General features: G+C 46.0%; 1 protein-coding gene across 1 annotated transcript; it reads right to left on the reverse strand.

Moving 5' to 3' along the window:
* Positions 1-619: 619 nt before the first annotated feature.
* Positions 620-19,344, reverse strand: ELOA (elongin A). Its single transcript, XM_024250471.3, has 11 exons — positions 19,092-19,344; positions 13,584-13,640; positions 12,713-12,819; positions 10,632-11,817; positions 10,145-10,256; positions 8,408-8,563; positions 8,203-8,300; positions 6,625-6,805; positions 6,264-6,375; positions 5,524-5,696; positions 620-3,177 (listed from the first exon to the last, which is right to left on the reverse strand). Exons 1-11 carry the CDS (start codon positions 19,242-19,244, stop codon positions 3,116-3,118), a joined length of 2,397 nt encoding a protein of 798 aa, XP_024106239.1. The 5' UTR covers positions 19,245-19,344; the 3' UTR covers positions 620-3,115.
* Between the last annotated feature and the right edge of the window lie 215 nt (positions 19,345-19,559).

Below are 19,559 nucleotides of genomic sequence, written 5' to 3' on the forward strand. Positions count from 1 at the left end.
CTGTAGCCTCGACCTCCCAAGCTCAAGTGATCCTCCCACCTCAGCCTCTCACGTAGCTGGGACTATAGGTGCACCATCACACCTGGCTAATTTTTAATCTTTTCTAGAGACAGGGTCTCAATATGTTGCTCAGGCTGGTCTTGAACTCTTGGGCTCAAGCAATCCTCCTGCCTTCACCCTTCAGTGTTGGGATTACAGATATGAACCACCATGCCCGGCCCCATTTCACCCCTTTGAACCAGTTTCTAATTTTAAGATGGGGTTACTAGGGTTCCAAGTATAATAAGGGACAGTGCCTGTTCCCCGCAAATGCTGAGTTCCCTCCCTTTGCTCACAGAATTCTTTCCCCCTGAAATTCCTCTTTCCTCTTCCTACTATGTTAAAAACAGAAATATCGGCATCGTTTAAGGCCAAGCCCAAGGATGCTGATTAAGATCTCTGCCTTAGGAGGTTGCAGTGAGCCAAGATCGCCTCCTCCAGACGTCAGCCTAGGCAACAAGAGCGAAACTCCATCTCAAAAAAAAAAAAAAAAAAAAAAAAAAATCTCTGCTTTAAACAGTCCAAGAATCAGGCATTTTCTAACTTCTTTCCACTGACGCTGTAAGGAAGACACAGTATATGGAGTTTGTTTTTTATTTAGACATGGAATTTTCCTTTTCATATAACTTATCTAATTAAAATATTCATCTCGGTAGTTACCACAAAAAAGTAACATAGAAAATTGTATTTACATTTTGGGACCAAAATACAAATGAAGAGCAGGATGACACCTTGCTCCTTTCCCTCCCGCTTCCCAGAAAGAAAAAGCCCCAAAGAAACTGCTCAGTACACCAAGGATCACAAAAGGGTAATTTGTAATTTGGTGATTTGTATGTAGTGTAGCACAGAAAAAAAATTGCACAAGTTTTTCCATAAATGAGACCAAAGGTTCAAATTCATCCTGTGTCAGGTTCAAATTCATCCTGTGTCTGCTCTGCAGCCATTTTAGTAAGCTGGGCAAGGAGGTCATTTAGAAATTGGGTTTTTCCTCTTTCCCCTGACTCTTCGCACCAAGTCACATCCCTGATGTAGATACTCTTGGGGGAGGGGAAAACATCTGGCTCTATGCAAACAGGGTTCATCAAAAATCTTTATGTGCCAAAATGGATACTGACATTGCTATGAACAAATCTGTCTTTTCTTCTCTCCCTGCCTAAAGACTCCTAAAAGGGAAATTAAATCATACACAACTGAATCTAAGATATGAAAAACTAGTTTCAATGACAAAGACTTGAACACACAGTTAAGAGATAAATTCAAGGTGGCAGACACCTAGAAAAAGCTATTCTAGGCAGCAGACATCTGGCACCTGACCCAAATGTTCATTTGGTTTCAGGTAAGAGGCTTCCTAATATTAGATATGTGGGGCAGGCTAGGGATAGGGGTGGAATGGTGGTACAAGTGACCAAGAGAAGTAAAGTAATGCTTTACCCATTCAAAAATATAGCAAATTAAAACACAGTAACGTTTGTGTCCTGTCACAACAGGCACCCTGCACAGCAATACACACTGAACAATGTCGAGTTTCTGCTGAATAGACTTCCTACGTTGCTCTGGAATTCAAAGTTGGCCTAACTGAGGTCTCCAGTTACAGAAAACACTGGCTCTGTATCCTGGGCTTTGAGAAAACTTGTCAGGCTGTCACACTTACCATCCCCTCAGTCTGCCTGTCAGGTTCCTTAAGGACGCATATCTCAAATGTATGGCATCTACCTCTACCTGGGTCACAACCAAGTGGGTTTCTACTAGATCGGTGTTCCTTGACAGCCAACAAGGGAGCTGACACTGCCCTCTTAAGTTCTGATCTTGCTCCTGTTCAACTGGAACTTGATGGATCCCATGTGGTTTCCCCCATCCTGACGCTGTGGCTCAGACACTCTCCCTAAGCTGGTCCTTCCCTCCAAATCCTGCCTTAAACACTCAGAAGGCAGAAAACACTTCAGCAGCAAAGTCCTCTTCCCAAGCCAACAGTTGTGTTCTTCCAATCACATGATCTTACCTTTTCAATAAAAGGCAAAACAAACCAATTTCCAACATAGCATTACAGCCTTTAAAACCATTCACTTCTCATAGTGATTCACAGAGAACAAGAGATTGAAGTGCTGGCTTTTAAATGTCTAACAAGTTGCATTCAGGGCTACAAAAAGCCCTGCCGTGTGTGTTTTTCCTTCATGCTGTTGAGGGGAAGGAAAGATAGGGAAGGGCAGTGGGGGGAAACCCTAAAATTTTCAATCAGAAACTGGAAATTGTAAAAGTGGGAGGTGGGGAGTTCTGTGCAAATCAGTCTCCCAAGGTTCTGCGTCCTCTAGTGAGCCTCAACGAAAAAAAAAAAACAAAAAGGTGGGGACTCGCAAAAAGGATGAGGGAAAGGCTCCAGACCTACAGAGCACCTCCCTTAATAAATACCAGTTAGTGAGTAAGAAAGAGATGCACCTGCACAGGAATGCACAGCAACACTGGGGAGGGCCTGAGGTGGAGTCCGCCGAGCACCCTGTCGCCCCACTGAGGCTCCCTTGGGGACGGGCAGTCTAGTGCTCATTCCTTGCCCTACGTGCAGCAGGTACTGTGCAGGCTCTGGAGATGCCCAGTCCTCTGTCTGGACCAGAGTCCACTCAGAGCTGAGCTGGGGCAGGAGACTGGCTTTCACTAGGCTTTCATCTGATTTTAATAAGGACCTGGAAGATAAAAAGCTAAATGTGTGGTAGAGGACAAAAAACAAAAACAAAAACAAACCTGGGGGATAATATAAATACAATCTGGGGGCAATATTTATTAATTAAAACTATGTCTTATAGTTTACAAAGATGCTAATGAAAACAAAAGTATAATTGACCTTTAAAATCCTCAGTGAGACAGAGGCTTCACATCTTCTTCAGAATTCTGAAGTGTGCTCCAGGCAGAGAGGCGGGGCTGTGGCACGCAGGTTCCCAGGGGCAGCACCTGCAGACTGCAGGACTCGGAGACCAAAAGGATCCACAAAGCAAGACTCCAGTCTCCTGTAGAATTTCATTCCCCAACCCCCACTGTCCTTGTATTCCTGCCTCCCCAGATTCCATTTCCAAGGCAAGTCCTCAGTTTATCGTCGGGAGAATCTATTCTTGAAAGCTTTAATTGTCTTAGCCATCATTGGGGCAATTTCTGTGAAGAGAAACAAGGCAGCTGTCTCAGATCTGTGGCGGCTTAGACACAGCCCCAGTAGTTTACAGTCAAAGCCAGCTCTGCTATTCTTGGCTGTGCACCACCAGGCAGAGATACAAGTAGTAACTATCTCCTCTGTTCACAATGCAATAAAAGCAACAGCACAGAGGAGACACTTTCGGAGGACCTGCCAGGGGCCTAACAACCACTCTCTCTAACCACCTGCACCAAGGCTCAGAGAGCCTGGCCAACTTGCCCATGGTTGTACAGTAAGGTACAGAATTACAATTCAATCTTTGTCAGACTTTCTTGTTTTTATTTTTGTAAAGAAAGGGTCTCACTCTGTCACCCTGGCTAGGGTGCAGTGGCACAATCACAGCACACTGTAGCCTCTACCTCCTAGACTCCAGAGTAGCTGAGACTACAGGAGTGTGCCACCATGCCTGGCTAATTTTTTTTATTTTCTGTAGAGTCAGGGTCTCACTATGTTGCTCAGGCTGGTCTCGATCTCCTGGGCTCAAGCACCGTCCTACCCCAGCCTCCCAACGTGCTGGGATTACAGGTGTGTGTGAACCACTGCGCCCCGGCCCTTGCCAGACTCTAAAGGCCATACTCAGTCATAATTTAACTTTGCCTCACAAATAGCCAAACCAGTAAACAGCACGTCTACCCCCAATATGTCCAGTGTAGAAACAGGTCTAAGGTGGCTATGCAAGTACTGCCTAAGGGAGGCCAGCCTGCCTCCTGAATGGTTATTCTGAGAATAGCTGCAGCTCAAGCCGGGACTCCCACCCTCCCATGGGCCCTGCAATTAATACAGAATAAGACTTAAGTTAGGACATCCCCTTAGGATACTGGGGATAATCTATGGTAATAAAGTTAACAAAATACAAAATAGACGCAACTAGATATAAAGAATAAATATTTGGAAGACCCGGTCAGGCATGGTGGTTCATGCTTGTAATCCCAGGACTTTGGGAGGCTGAGGCGGGCGAATCACAAGGTCAGGAGTTCGAGACCAGCCTGGCCAACATGGTGAAACCCCGTCTCTACTAAAAATACAAAAAATTAGCTGGGCGAAGTGGCGGGCACCTGTAATCCCAGCTACTTGGGAGGCTGAGGCAGGAGAATCGCTTGAACCTGGTAGGTGGAGGTTGCAGTGAGCCAAGATCATGCCACTGCACTCCAGCCCAGGCGACAGAGTGACTCTGCCTCAAAAAAAAAAAAAAAAATTGAAAGACCCAATTAGATATAAAGAATAAATATTTGGAAGCTAGAGTTAAAAGATTATAGAAAAACAGTAAGAGGGCCTGTCATTTAGCTGTTAATATTAGTAATTATGAACACTGTGGTATTGCCTAGAGAAGTAAGTTTACATTTAGGTGAACAAAGAAGAGTGCCAAAATAGTCATTCACAATGATATTTATTTACTTATTTAGAGACAGTGTCTCACTCTGTCATCCAGGCTGGAGGGCAGTGGCACAATCCCGGCTCACTGCAACCTCTGCCTCCCAGGTTCAAGCAATTCTCCTGTCTCAGCCACCCGAGTACCTGAGATTATAGGCAAGTGCCACTATGGTGGGCTAACTGTTCTATTTTTAATAGAGACAGGGACCATGCCTGGCCAGATACTATTTTCTACTTTCACTTTTTTTTTTTTCAGAGACAGGGTTGGCTGGGTACGGTGGCTCACGCCTGTAATCCCAGCACTTGGGAGGCCGAGGCGGGCAGATCACGAGGTCAGGAGATCGAGACCATCCTGGCTAACATGGTGAAACCCCGTCTCTACTAAAAAACAGAAAAAATTAGGTGGGCGTGGTGGTGGGCGCCTGTAGTCCCAGCTACTCGGGAGGCTGAGGCAGGAAAATGGCGTGAACCCGGAAGGCGGAGCTTGCAGTAAGCCGAGATCGTGCCACTGCACTCCAGCCTGGGTGACAGAGCGAGACTCCATCTCAAAAAATCCTCCCACCTCAGTCTCCTGAGTAGCTGGGACTACAGGTGTGTACCACTATGCCCTATTTTTTAATTTTTTGTAGATGGTCTCATTACGTTGTCCAGGCTGGTCTTGAACTCCTGGATTCAAGGGATCCTCCTGCCTCAGGCTGCCAAAGTGCTGGCATTACAGGCATGAGCCACTGCACCCAGACTCACTATAATTATTTAAGAGATATAATGCACTATGGACAAAGCAGGGGGAAGGAGGGACTGACATGCAGACCAGCTATGTGCAAGGCATCATGCACATGCAACATGCAGTCCACAAAATGTAATACAGTGAATAATGACATTGAGAGTTAAAAACTAGTTCTGAAATAATATTTGAGCAGGAACTCCAAGTTACTTACTCTTCACAGTGGGTTTCCTAGGATCATAGGAAACAGTGCTGCTGACCACTGGTGCCAAGTGGGCACTGCTGGTGCTTGGGCCATCATAGGCCGGCTCCTCAGGGCTGGGGTTAAAGCTGTTGCTACTGGCGGAAGCATGGCTGCTTCCTGTGGGGTACGGGGCTGGCTTAATCCTGCAACACAGGACAACACTGGTTAGCCATGAGCACAAGAAATCTGCCCTGAGCATGAACAGCCTGAAGCTGACCTGTGTGAGGATGACTCACCCTATTTGTGGCTTTGACCAGTGGACCCTATCACCCTGGATTCTGGTGGTGGCTCAGAGATGTCCCCATTATCCTTTCAGAATAAATGATAATCTCAACTAACTTTTCACTGTTTTGGTATAAATCTGTATTTTGAAAAGGCTAATGTGGCTTAGACAAAATAACAATCATTGCAGAAATGTGTTTTTTGTTTAGATGGGAAAAGGGAAAGCATAAGGGAATGTTTCCCATAAGCCAGGCTTTGCTCTCCATTTAATCTTGACTACCCTAGGGCAGGGGTAATTATCACCTTGCACTGCAGTCCAAAAAGCGGAGGCTGAGGGAGGTGAGGGAAGTGCTGAGCTGATGAGGTCTGCCTCCAGAGCCCACAGTCTGCACTGCCTCACTTTCACCAAAAGCAATTTGCTTCCTGCCACTATGGCTACCTCTAAGGGTTGATAGCACACAAAAGCCAGGTAAGAACACAGATCTTACTTGATTTTCTCAGGGACAGCTGCTCCTCCCGTTCCAAATTTTTCCTGCCTCCTCCGGACGTCACGAGGTGGCTTGGCCACAGAGTTGACAAAGGCCATCTTTGCTTGTCGGCCTGTGGAATTATGGAGATGAACATCTGCCTTCTTGAGCAGAGATACTACTGTTATTTAAATAATCCACGGGCTTTTCGAGTGCCCTGAAACCCCACTGTAGGGTAGAATGGGCGGTGGCAGAAGAAATACCCACCCTGCTACCTGATGTAGGGGCGAGCAGTCCTACACCAGCCAAGCCCACCAACACCCTGCTATTGACCAGAACACTCATCCTGCCAGTTCTCCCCCAGCTCTCCCGTCTCCGTTACCTTTGGGCTTATTGGCATGTGCGAACTGGATATTCTTTGTTAGTACTCGTAGCCGCTGCTCTCGGGCGTCCTGAAGCCGCAGGTACATCTCTCGCCACGACTCATACTCTTCGGGTCTTTCTTCCTTAAAGTCTCGGTGACAATGAACTTTCCATAATTGATCTGTTTCTTCAATTAATACCTGAAACCAGAACCAGGACATCGTTTGTGTACAAGCACTTTTCCATATTTCTTTTTTTTTTTTTTTTTGAGACAGTCTTGCTCTGTCGCGTAGACTGCAGTGCAGTGGTGCAATTTCAGCTCACTGCAACGCTTGCCTCCTGGGTTCAAGCGATTCTCGTGCCTCAGCCTCCCAAGTAGCCAGGACTACAGATGCTTACCACCACGCCCAGCTAATTTTTTATATTTTTAGTAGACACGGGGTTTTGCCATGTTGTCCAGGCTGGTCTTGAACTCCTGACCTCAGGTGATCCGCCTGCCTTGGCCTCCCAGAATGCTGGGATTACAGGAGTGTGTCACCACGCCTGGCCCCATATCTTTTTCTGATTATTTAATTACCTAGGAGTGACCAGTTTCCCAATAATTTTTTGGTCTTCATCTTAGTAGTATGTTAAAATACTACAATGCTAGGAAAAAAATAACTCACTAAATTTTAAAAATGCGAAGTGTGAGGCACTATGCTAGTTGCTTTTGGTGGCTGTGACAGGATATCACAAAAATTTGTGTAAGATCAGTCTTTTCCTTTAGAAAATCGCAAAGGGTAGAACTGCGATCAAGCCAAATCAGGTACTTCCCAACACTACGCTGATCTGTGATGGCAAAGGGGCAACCTAAGAAGGATGTTAAGTTATTGGCCAGGCGCGTTGGCTCATGACTGTAATCCCAGCACTTCGGGAGGCCAAGAGTCTGAGAGTCCATCTCTCCAAAAAATAAAAATATTAGCCAGGTGTGGTGGTATGTGCCTGTAGTCCCAGCTACTTGGGAGGATCACTTAAGCCCAGGAGTTCAAGGATGCAGTAAGCCATGATTAGGCCACTGTACTGCAGTCTAAGCAACAGAGGTAGACCCTGTCTCCACAAAAAAAAAAAAAAAAAAAAAGGTGTTAGGTCATAAAACTTTCAGAATTAAAGAGAGACAGCTGATGCAATCAAATGTGTATACCCTACATCCTAAGGAGGATTCTGGATAAATCTTGATGTCTCTTAAGAGACATCCAGCCAATCACCAGATGTCAGAGTGTCAACACAAAGTGCTTTCCCCGCCCTGGGTCCCAGCTACTCTGCTGCCACAATTCTGCCTTTACCTTCATGACTAGGCAAGCTCAAGGGACGTGTTAAAAGTGTTTTTCTTCTCCCTTTGAATCCCACCCTGATCCTAGCCCAAGAGGCCCACTTAAGGTGCCAGGAGCAGGTGCTAATAACATGCTTGTTTAAAGGCCCAGTGGCAAACCAAATATACCCAGAACAATGCTCTGACCACTGATCTGCCCTTCAGCCACAGCGGAGTCACAGGGACAAAGCTATTGCTGGAGGTACAAGCCAGAAAAGTGCCTTCTTCCCACCCAAACAGAATACTCACATGATTGTATTCCTCTATGCGATACAGCTGATCAGGTGTACACCTCTCCAAAACGGGTTCAAGAACTGAGTATGGGACTCCTCCCACTTCAAAGATTGCTGCAGAGAAACCAAAGGTGAAGACACTGAGTAGCAGCCAAGCCACCCAGTGATAAGGTCCAAGTGCTACAATGTGCTTGAGAGCTAGAGAGAAGCGTGTGACTTACAATCAATGTTGTTTTTAAGTACTCGGATGCATTGCTGGTGCAAGGTCATCATTTTAGGGAGATAGGCACACTTGGAACCAGAATACACCTGCATCTTGGAATTCATTCTGCGCCCAGTAAATCCAGCTTCTTCTTCTTCCTGGGGTGAAGAGAACGCTATAGGGCAAGAAAAACCCAAAAGGGAATTACAGAAGGCCCTAAGTGATCCAGTGAAAACTCTCCTTCTACCCCCTTCGGCCTCCTACTTCCCTTTCCCAGTGGCAATCCACACTACAGATTTTTGTAGATCCTTCCAGAGAATTTAAAAATAAGCTCCTGTAATCCCAGCACTTTAGGAGGCCACGGCAGATGAATCATCTGAGGTCAAGAGTTCGAGATCAGCCTGCCCAACGTGCACCTGTAGTCCCAGCTACTCAGGAGGCTGAGGCAGAGGAATTGCTTGAACCTAGGAGGTGGAGGCTGCAGTGAGCCAAGATGGAGCTACTGCACTCCAGCCTGAGCAACACAGCAAGACTCTCAACAGCAACAACAAAAAAAAGTAAATGTATCTTATTCCTTTTAAGCCAATTAATCAACTCACTACATACATTGCTTTTTTTCATTTGCCACATCTGAGAGACCATTCCATGTCAGTGCATAGACTTTCCACATTTTTTTTCTTACTGTGGCATAGGATGCCACTGTGTAGATGAACCATGATTTATCTGTTAGTCTCCTGCTGATAGACCCTTATGTGGCTTCTACTTCTTTTGCTATGAAAATTAGACATTTTTTTCTTTCAGACAAAAATCCTATGTAACATATAGGATAAAGGGCTGCTAATAACAGCAGCAGCAATTTACTGAACAATTACTATGTGATAAACCCAGAGCAAAAAGGCATCACTTCTGAATTCATTAAACTGAGCCCTATGGGGCAGATACCATTATAACTCCCATTTACACAATATATACAACTAAGGTCCAAAGAAATTAAGATATTTCTCAAGGTCATATAACTTGCAGAAACCAGAGTTGGGATTCAAACCCAAGCCATCAAACTTCAGAGTCTATGCACTTAGGAAATGCATCAAAAATCTGATGTTATGGTGATAGTTTTTTTGTTTTTGAAACAGTCTTGCTCTGTCACCCAAGCTAGAGTTGCAGGGATGCAATCATAGCTCACTGCAGCCTTGAACTCCTGGGCTCAAGTGATCCTCCCACCTCAGCCTACCAAGTACCTGGGATGTGCCACCATGCCTGGCTACTTTTTTTCCCTTGTAGAGACAGCATCTTGCTGTGTTGACCAGGGTGGTTTAGAACTCTTTTTTTTTGAAATGGAGTTTCCCTCTTGTCGCCCAGGCTTGAGTGCAATGGAGTAATCTCGGCCCACTGCAACCTCCACCTCCCAGGTTCAAGCAATTCTCCTGCCTCAGCCTCCGGAGTAGCTGGGATTACAGGCACGCGCCACCATGCCTGGCTAATTTTTGTATTTTTAGTAGAGACAGCGTTTCACCATGTTGGCCAGGCTGATCTCGAACTTCTTACCTAAGGTGATCCGGCCGCCTCGGCCTCCCAAAGTGCTGGGATTACAGGAGTGAGCCACCACACCTGGTTGGTTTAGAACTCTTGGCCGCAAGCAATCCTCTTACCTCAGCCTCCCAAAGTGCTGGAATTATAGGTGTGAGCCACTGCACCCTGCCTTGAATGAATTTTTAAATCTTTTTCCCATTAAGAAAAAGAAGATATAGAAAATTACCTTTTCGCTTTGGCTGGAATGAGGATATCAGCTCGAGGGAAGGCAGTGGACGGTAATTGGCCTGTATCGCGGGTAACGGGAGGTCTGGCAACACTGGCAACACATCAGGCACCTGCAGGGGACAGACCCATGGGTGGAGAGTCAGTGAGTACAAGCACAGCTCTCTTTCCTAAGTATATTCCCGGGAGCATTAACTGGACATCTTGCACAGGAAGATCCAGGTTGGAGGGGGCCACAGTCATGTCTGACACCACCTCAGTCAGGAAATAAATACAGATGGGCCCATCACAAGAGAATAATGCAGAAAATTCTTATTTGCGGTACGATATACCCTGACAACCAGTGAAGCCCAGAGGAAATTACTGCACACTGAAATTCAACAGGCCCCCCAAAAGCAAGCTAAAGAAAACAGTGGCAGGGCAATCCTCTGAGCTCTGCAGGGCCAGGTGCTCTGGGTAGGAAGCCACCAAGGGGCTGAAGGGGTTACCTTTCTCAGCTTGGCTGAATCAGCTCCAGCCGGCTTCTCTGACTTGGTTTTGTTCACCTTGGGTAATTTCTGAACTGAGTCCAAGTTTTTACTAGTGCTTTTAGAGTCATTTTTTTTAAGTCCTTTATCTCCAAGGGCTGTGGCTGAAGTTTTCACAGTCTTTTTCTTTTTCTTCCGGGGCTGGTCATAGCTGAGGTAGGATTCGAAAGACATGGTTGGCTGCTCGAATTCATCCTCCATATCTGTCTCCTCAACTTTAGGGAGGGAGCCCAGTGACTTTCTATCCGAATTCGTTTTGACTTTCCCTTCTGGAGTCTTTAGGTTGTTAGAACCCTTCTCCTTTACCTTGGGCAACAGGTCTCCTGCTCCTTTTCCTGTGTCAAAGCTGTCCAGACCTTGCTTGCTTTTGTCCAATTTGGCTTTCTCTGGGTCTCTGTGCTTTGGCTTTTTCAGGTGGTTGTCTGAAGCGGCCTCTGAGGGAGGCAAACACTTCTTCTTCAGGCTGCTGCCCTCTCTGTCCTTCTCTTTCTTTACGCCACTAGAGGGCGGTTTCTCCCTTGCACTGTCCCCTGAAGGTGGCCTTCGGTTCTCCTCTTTGGAGAGGGCCTTGTGTGATTTCTCTCTGCTCACCACAGAGGCCTTCTCATCACTCTTGGCATCCACGGGGCGTTTGTCCTTGTGGGAAGATTTGTGCTCCTTGTTTTGACTCACAACCCCTTTACCATGGGGTTCACCCAGGTGTCGTTCTTGGCTGGCCCCCAGTCTGTCCTGAAAGGCATTGCTGTGGCCTTTCCCAGGCTTCTGGTGTGAAACAATGGGCTCCTGGTCCTCCTCCAGGGATCTGTAGTGGTCGACATACATCTGATGAGGACTGGTACAAGATGGAGGGGATTGAACATGGCCATAATCAGAAGACTCAGGGTCTGAAGAGTAAGTTGGTGACATTCTGTGACACCTCTTTCTCTCGTCTCTCCTCTCATGACCGTGAGACACTTTGTGAGGTCTCTCAAGCTCCGAGAGTTTCCTATGTTTCTTCTGCCTGTGGTCAGGGCTATAGGATCGGCTCCCCGTGGCTTTCCAGGTTTCTTGGTAGTCCCCCTCCATCTCCTCCTCCTTCTGCAGGGCATCCCGAGGGCGCTTTCGGGAATTGCTCTTCTCAAAGTCCTGTTCATCAGGCTCAGCATTTCTAAAATAAAAGAAAAAGCAGACAAAGTAGGTCTAAATCTTGCTTCTTGAAGGACAAAGTCACAGAACCTGAACTCACCAAAGAAGTGAAGATGCAGAGTTAGAAACAACAAGGTCTTAAGAAGAAGATAAGTGGGTTATGCTTAAAGATACTCAAGTCTTAAAACTGGGAAAACCCAAATGAGAAATGGTGAGTTTAACTACAAGATGCAAAGATCAAATATCTCATATACATGAAAATGTGAAGATTTATTAAAACATGAGAACATGTTTAATTTGTTATATAAAATGGGGGCTGCTCATTATTTATCTAGTTCACAACTAAAAAAAATGCCATTTAAGGAGCAGTTAGAAAGAAACATACCAGGCCGGGTGTGGTGGCTCACGCCTGTAATCCCAGCACTTTGGGAGGCCGAGGCGGGCAGATCACGAGGTCAGGAGATCGAAAACATCCTATCCTGGCTAATACGGCGAAACCCTGTCTCTACTAAAAATACAAAAAATTAGCTGGGCATGGTGGCAGGCGCCTGTGGTCCCAGCTACTCGGGAGGCTGAGGCAGGAGAATGGCGTGAACCCAGGAGGCAGAGCTTGCAGTGAGCCGAGATCATGCCACTGCACTCCAGCCTGGGCAACAGAGTGAGACTCCGTCTCAAAAAAAAAAAAAAAAAAAAAAAGAAACATACCAAAATGTTCATAACGTTTGTCTTTGCATGATAGAAATAGGAAATTTTGATTTCCATTTTTAATATTTTCTAATATTCTACAATGATCATGGATTATTTTTATAATTGAGGCAGAACAGTTTCAGAAGGCAAAAGAGAAATAATAAAGAAAACCTTTTCTATCTGTAAATTTAACCATGAAATTGAACAAACCTAAAGAGAAATGTTCTTACCGTTCCACAGGAACCAGCTTCTTCCACTGGGCCACTAGGTCCCTGGCAAAGCTTCCAACATGCTCGTGTTTTCGCAAGCTATTTACTGTTTTCCCAACCCCAGTCTCCTAAAATTTGACAAAGTAATTGTTAGAGGGGTCTGGAACTAGGCTAACGTTTTTCTAAAGAAATAAGGCCTTCTACTTTGAGAAACTCAACAAGCAATTCTTCCTTCCTACAACATACCCTGCAAATCTTAACACTGAATTACTTTGTGTCTATGCCCCAAATCTCTAATGACACACAGTAGCAAAGCGTACCAAGTTCAGAACTTTAATAACAAGAGTGATTAGGGTAGGTGTTGGGCACTAAGATAAGAGCTTTGCATACAGTTCTGAATCAGTCTTTACAATAACTCTGTGAAGCAGGAATCAGACCCATTTTACATAGGAACAGCCTAAAGTCATAGAACTCAGATTTGAATCTGGGAATAGTTGATGCCAAAGTCAATATTCTTTTAATTCTAATTTTGAAATAAAGTCACATAACAATATTCACCATTTTAACTAAAGTACATAATTCAGTGGTTTCCAGAACATTCACAATATTGTATAACCATTATAACCATCTAATTCCAGAACATTTACATTACCCTAAAAAGAAATCCTGTTCCTCCCAATTCTCCTAGCCCCTGGCAACCACTAATCTACTTTCTGTCTATGGATTTGCCTATTCTGGACATTTCATGTAAATGGAATCAGACAATATATGGCCTTTTGTGTCTGGTTTCTTTCACTTCCAAAGCCCGTACTTGTAACCTTATTCTACACACTCTCCAGTGAGAAGAGAATGGGATATCATTATATAATATTTAAAGTCACACAGTTCTTACCGCAAGAATGTCTACTGTAATAGGCAGGGTGGAGAGTTTCTTCAAATATTTCAATAGCTGCAGAGAAGACAACATTAATTTCAATAGTCATACTCACTTTAACAAGAATATCTGATTATTAAGTGCTTAGTGCTAACCATTTACAGTAATGAGTATAAGTATTATGCCTATTTATAGTAATAAGTAATATCTCTATTTTACAAGTATGAAAATAGGCTCATAAAAGTTATGTTTCTTGTCCCAAGATGCAAGTGGGGCAAGATTCACTCAGGTCTGTGGCTTCAGATGCCCTGCTTTCAACCACTGTGCTACCCCAAGGGGAAATAAGATGTAGAGAAGAGAATCAAAACTTACCAACTCTGATAAATGCCATCAACAACTATCACTTTTGTCCTAGTTTTGATAGAATTTATGAGAAAGGTACCAATTTTAGGACAATTACCCACGAACCTGGCACAGAGGAAGTAAAAGGAAGAAAAGGCCTCTACAGGAAAAGACCATCATGTTTCCAGAAGGGCCACAGTGTTTAACAGAATTGTTTTCTTCTATGTATGTGTAAAGCCAAGAGCAATTTCGAGTTGCCAGAATCAGAGCTTTGATGTTAATGGTGGACACAAAATACCTGGGTAGATTAGAAAAGTGTTCTGGGTTTGACCACATTTCCTTCCTATAGTTCCTAAAACTAGGTCAAAATCAGTACAGCAGAGCTGTTAAGATGGAGTTCTGGAGTCAGAGACAGGCTTCACAGTCTGGCTTTGTCACTCCTTGATGGGTGATCTTGAATAAGTCAAAAACCTCCCCAAACTTCAGTTACTTCATCTGCAAAATAGGAACTTGGTCCTGTCTCTACTTCACAAACTATGAGGATTCAGAGACAAACCATGTGCAGTCCTTAGTCATAGTGTCTAGAACACTATGAAAGCTCACTAAATACTTATCATTTCATTCATCGACTGACAGCTTTCAGCGTTCTGCCCTTGATCTTCAACCAGATATTCCTCAGCCAATTCCTACTTGCTCTAACAAAAGTTATGACCGGCCACAACTTTCTCTAGGAAATGTCTGTGTGTATCTAAACATACTTACCATACAAGGAGTGCTTCAAAATACAAGTAGTTTAAAATAGATAACTGTGGTTACCTTTGCATTTAAACATTATATAACAAGATCTGCTCTTTTACCATGTGTGGCCCAGACTATAATTGGTATGCCATATTGCTATTAGGTGGAGTAACAAGTCTGTTTTTCTGGTCATTCTACTTCAATCATTACTTAACATGGTCACCAGACAGAGCAATTGGATCACAAGTGATAATCCTGAGATCAAGTAAGAGGCCAAGTGGCATATCTAGGGAGTTTCACCTTCATAGTTGAGTGAAAATTATCCCCCACTTCAAATCCTATCACCACCATCATCCAACTCAGGAAGAATCTTGTGTTTCTTGCCACCCAAGCTATGGTTGCAAAGACTAATGCCAATTCCTTCACTTAAAGGAAAATTTTAAGTCACTGAAAAGGTCAAAAACAAGTGGTTCTCTCATAATGCCATTCCTTGGAAGGGGTAGGTTGGGAACATTCACATACCATCTACTGTGTGTCAGCTACTACACTAAGTTCTTACACGTGTTACCTCATTTCATTCCCACTAACCAACTCTATAAAGTGGATGTTACTCTCCCCATTTTACAGATATTGCAACTGAACCCAATCAGGTTAGGTAACTTGCTTAACAAGCTGGAAAGTCAAATGTGTCTACTACAGTAAGTAAAGCCAGGAGAAGCATTCAACATCAGAACACTGTCCTTAGGAAAAGAAGATAGAGCGGCAGCACATATACTTCTTAGCATACTTGCAAGAAAGCAGAAAAACTCCTCCTGTGATGTCATTAGATAGTTCAGAACCCACATAGTAAAGGAGGTCACCAAGGGGACAAAGGTGTCCCAGGACCTCTACAAAGCCAACATATAAGGATGAGGCTGGAAGTCACTGTGGGTGTGTTTATCTCAAAGCCTAGCACTAACTGGAAGAACAAATCCTGTCTTTCTGCTTTACTTTGGGTTATTAGGGGTGATTTAAAAGCAGCTAAAACTAAAACCCTCAAGATTTTCAGACTCATTTAGTCTAACACAAGAGAAAAAAGGACTTCACAACCCCTCTATTTTCAGTAAATTTCAAGAAAGAACACAGCAATAACAAGGCAAAGGCACATTGGGCATCCTCAGGTGGATCGAAACTTGCTGTTATCAAACAAGGTACCAACTGTAGAGCTTGTAAGAACTGATACCAGCAACTGAGAAATATCAAACATTTGCGGGGTACATGTTGAGGCATGTCAGTTGTCCCCTGTACAATCCTTCAACCCAAAAAAGCAAAAAATATTTTTAATGTCACCTGCCATCAAAATGTTCTTGGTAGCTTTCACAGTGAAAATGTAACACAGGACAAGTAACTTTTTTCTTTTTTTTGGAGACGGAGTTTTGCTCTTGTTGTCCAGGCTGGAGTGCAATGGTGCCATCTCGGCTCACTGCAAACTCCGCCTCCTGGGTTCAAGAGATTCTCCTGTCTCAGTCTCCCGAGTAGCTGGGATTACAGGCACCACCACCATGACCAACTAATTCTTGTATTTTTAGTAGAGACGGGGTTTCATCATGTTGGCCAGGCTGGTCTCGAACTCTTGACCTCAGATGATCTGCCCGCCTTGGCCTCCCAAAGTGCTGTGATTACAAGCGTGAGCCACCGTGCCCAGCCACCTGTGTGTGTGTGTGTGTGTGTGTGTTTTTTTGAGACGGAGTTTCGCTCTTGTTGCCCAGGCTGGAGTGCAATGGCGCGATCTCGGCTCACTGCAACCTCTGTCTCTCAGGTTCGAGTGTTCTCCTGCCTCAGCCTCCCGAGCAGCTGGGATTACAGGCGCCTGCCACCACACCCGGATAATTTTCATACTTTTAGTAGAGAAGGGGTTTCACCATGTTGGCCAGGCTGGTCTCGAACTCCTGATCTCAGGTGATCCACTCACCTCGGCCTCCCCAAGTGCTGGGATTACAGGCATGAGCCACTGCACTCGGCCTAAGGACAGGTAACTTTTATCAGCCATGAACTATGAAACATAAAAACAGAAACCAAGTGGTCCTAGATTGCTGATACCTTCTCCCTCAAGTGAGCCAAGATAACAGATGAAAAAGTGAAAACAGAGTTACAGCAATGTCTAATACCAAAAAATCCATGAACATAGGTGTGGAATCAAACCCTTGGCTAATAATGGTTTGAAAGCAAGATCTGGTTGTAAATTCAACAGGGCTATATAATCATCTTGCAATTTCACATACAACCTGTAGGAGCTTGTTAGGTTACCAGAAGGTTGAGAGGAACAAGGCCAACATGATAGCTTGCAATTTTCCCTCTGCAGTTAACTCATTTCTGAATGCCTATTATTATGCCCTTTGCAAAAATGATCTCCCAACATTTTCTCATCTTCATGATGCTCACTTCACAATGCAAAGCTAGAAGTTCAGGGTGATTTTCTATCTAGAAAGAGCCCAAATCCTTAAAAAAAATAAAAAAAAAATTAATAGTTCAACTAGGTTGAGGTGGAATAAGCCTTTTCCTAATTTTGTATTTCATGCAAATCAACTAATAGAAAAACTACTTCCAAATCTAAATTCTAGTTTAAAAAAAATGACTGTAGACACTACATAGAACATTTTTATCTGACAGAAATAAAGAACAAATAGTGGGTAGTTATTATATGGCATTGCTTTAAGGTATCAAACGTCAGTCACAGATCTTACAGTGTTCAGGGAAACAAACTAGTACTAAAAAATAATGACCATTTATTAGATGTCCACAAGGGGTTACTGTAAAAAGAAACTTTAATTATGCCTGACCACTAGGTACGGTACTGAAGCTGCAACAGAAAACATGGCACAATGAAAGCATTTTAAGTTTTCCCAGATTTTTAACTAAAATGGCTTCCTGAAGAAGTGAATCTTCGAGCTAGGTATGAACGAGGAGCCTTAAAAAGTGGTCTGATGGTGAGAGGCTGTGTACGGCCTTTGGAATTGGAGAAACCCTACCTCCAACAGGCTAGAACAAGGTAAAGAGAAAGTGGTTCTTCAAGAAAAAAAACCCCAAAGAACGACGATCGGTTTTCTGAGCACTGACTTTCAGCCTGGTACCTTAGCCTTTCAGGTTAGCCCTAGGAAGCAGCAGGTGAGGAAGAGGCTCAGCAGAGCAGTTCCCCCACGGCCCTAGCGCTCCCTCCACGACTTTCTTTTCCACCAGGACTGAGCTTCAACTCCTAGAACTGCCCGCCCCGGCCAGAATGATGACGGAGAATGCCAAACACATAAGTGCTTTTTCATCGTTGTATTTCCACTTAAAAAATCCTGACAGCTGAGTTCAAGACCAGCCTGGCCAAGATGGTGAAACCCTGTCTCTACTAAAAATACAAAAATTAGCCAGGCGTGGTGGCGGGCGCCTATAATCCCAGCTACTCGGGAGGCTGAGGCAGAGAATTGCTTGAACCCGGGAGACGGAGGTTGCAGTGAGCCGAGATCGCGCCACTGCACTCCAGCCTGGGCGACCGGAGCAAGATTCGTCCCAAAAAAAAAAAAAAAAAAATCCTGACAACCACCAGACTGTCCCCTGGAGACCAGAGAAGTGAGTGACAGAAAGATGGAAAGGTACAAGAACGCGTTTAACTTAATGTTCGGTTTGTAAAATAAACAACAAAAACTAGTTAACTACAATTAAAAATGGTTGTCCATCACTCGAACAACGAGAAACAGTAGCTCTTACCTTCCTATTAATGGCCAAAAGGAAACCTAGCTGCAACTTCCAACCCCGGGCCCCCGCCTCTTTTTCAATTCCAACCTAAGTTTTCAGGAGTATGCCTAGGTGACGTGAGGCTTTATTCTGTTTTGAAAGGGATTCACTGAGAAAGCGAAAGGTCCACGCTCTGATATCCAGCCGGAGAATAGTAACCACGTCTCCGAGAGGCGCGGACCACAGCGCGAGTCCAGGCTCCACATCGCGAGTCCAGGCTCCGCAGCGCTCGGGCGCCCCGTCTCCTCCCTCCCAGCGAACACGCACCCGCCGGGGAGTCCGCGCCGCTCCGCCGGGAGCCGGGCACCAGCGCAGGCACCGGGAGGCCAGCGAGGCGGCGGCCAGCGCCCTCCCGCCCCGGGCACGCTCTCCCGCAGGAAACAGCTGGCTCGGGACGCCACGGAGCGCCTCTGGGAGGAAGCGCTAGGCACGCGGTGTCCGCACCAGGCGCACCCCCGTCCCGGGCCCGTGAGGGAGGGGGAGCGGCCGGGGCCCCGCGTTCCGACGCCCGACGCACGGGGTCCCAACGCGCGGGCAGCGGTCAATGGCCGCGAACTTCACCACCCCAGCCCCGCGGGGCCTGGCTCAGGGTCCCAGCCCCCGAACCCCGCCGCGCTGGGGCCGCGACCGTTACGGGGCCCTCACCGACCCAACGCCCACCCCGCTACGCGCCGCCCCCTAGCTCACCTTCTTAGGGTCCGGGTTCGCGGCCAGGCGCGCCTGCAGCTTCTCCACAACTTGGAGCGCCGACTCCGCCGCCATCGCTGTCACTGGCGCGGCCTCCTCGCCGGAACTGGGCTCGCGTCGCGTCCTCGGGCCGCAGCTCCGCCCTCCGTGCATCCCCGGCGGAGACGGAAGCGCGCCTGGCCCCTTCCGGGCCTCGGCTGGGGTGTGTGGGGGGCGGCGGGCTGCAGGCTCCGCCCCCAGGGCCGGTCCCCAGCGCCCACCCGCCGGCCGTGCACTCCTCGCGCCCCGGGCCCAAGTGTGCGCGCTGGGGGCTGGGGGCTGCTCGGGCCGTACGCGCCTCCGCCGCCGGCACCCCCGCTCCTGGTGCTCGCGTGCTGAGCCCAAGCCTGGAAGACCTCTCCAGGGTCCAGTTCAAGACGGAATGAGGCCACCGCGCCAGACCCTGGCCTTATAAATCCCAACGCTTTC

Source organism: Pongo abelii, chromosome 1 (genome assembly GCF_028885655.2).
Source record: "Pongo abelii isolate AG06213 chromosome 1, NHGRI_mPonAbe1-v2.0_pri, whole genome shotgun sequence".
Classification (NCBI taxonomy): domain Eukaryota; kingdom Metazoa; phylum Chordata; class Mammalia; order Primates; family Hominidae; genus Pongo; species Pongo abelii.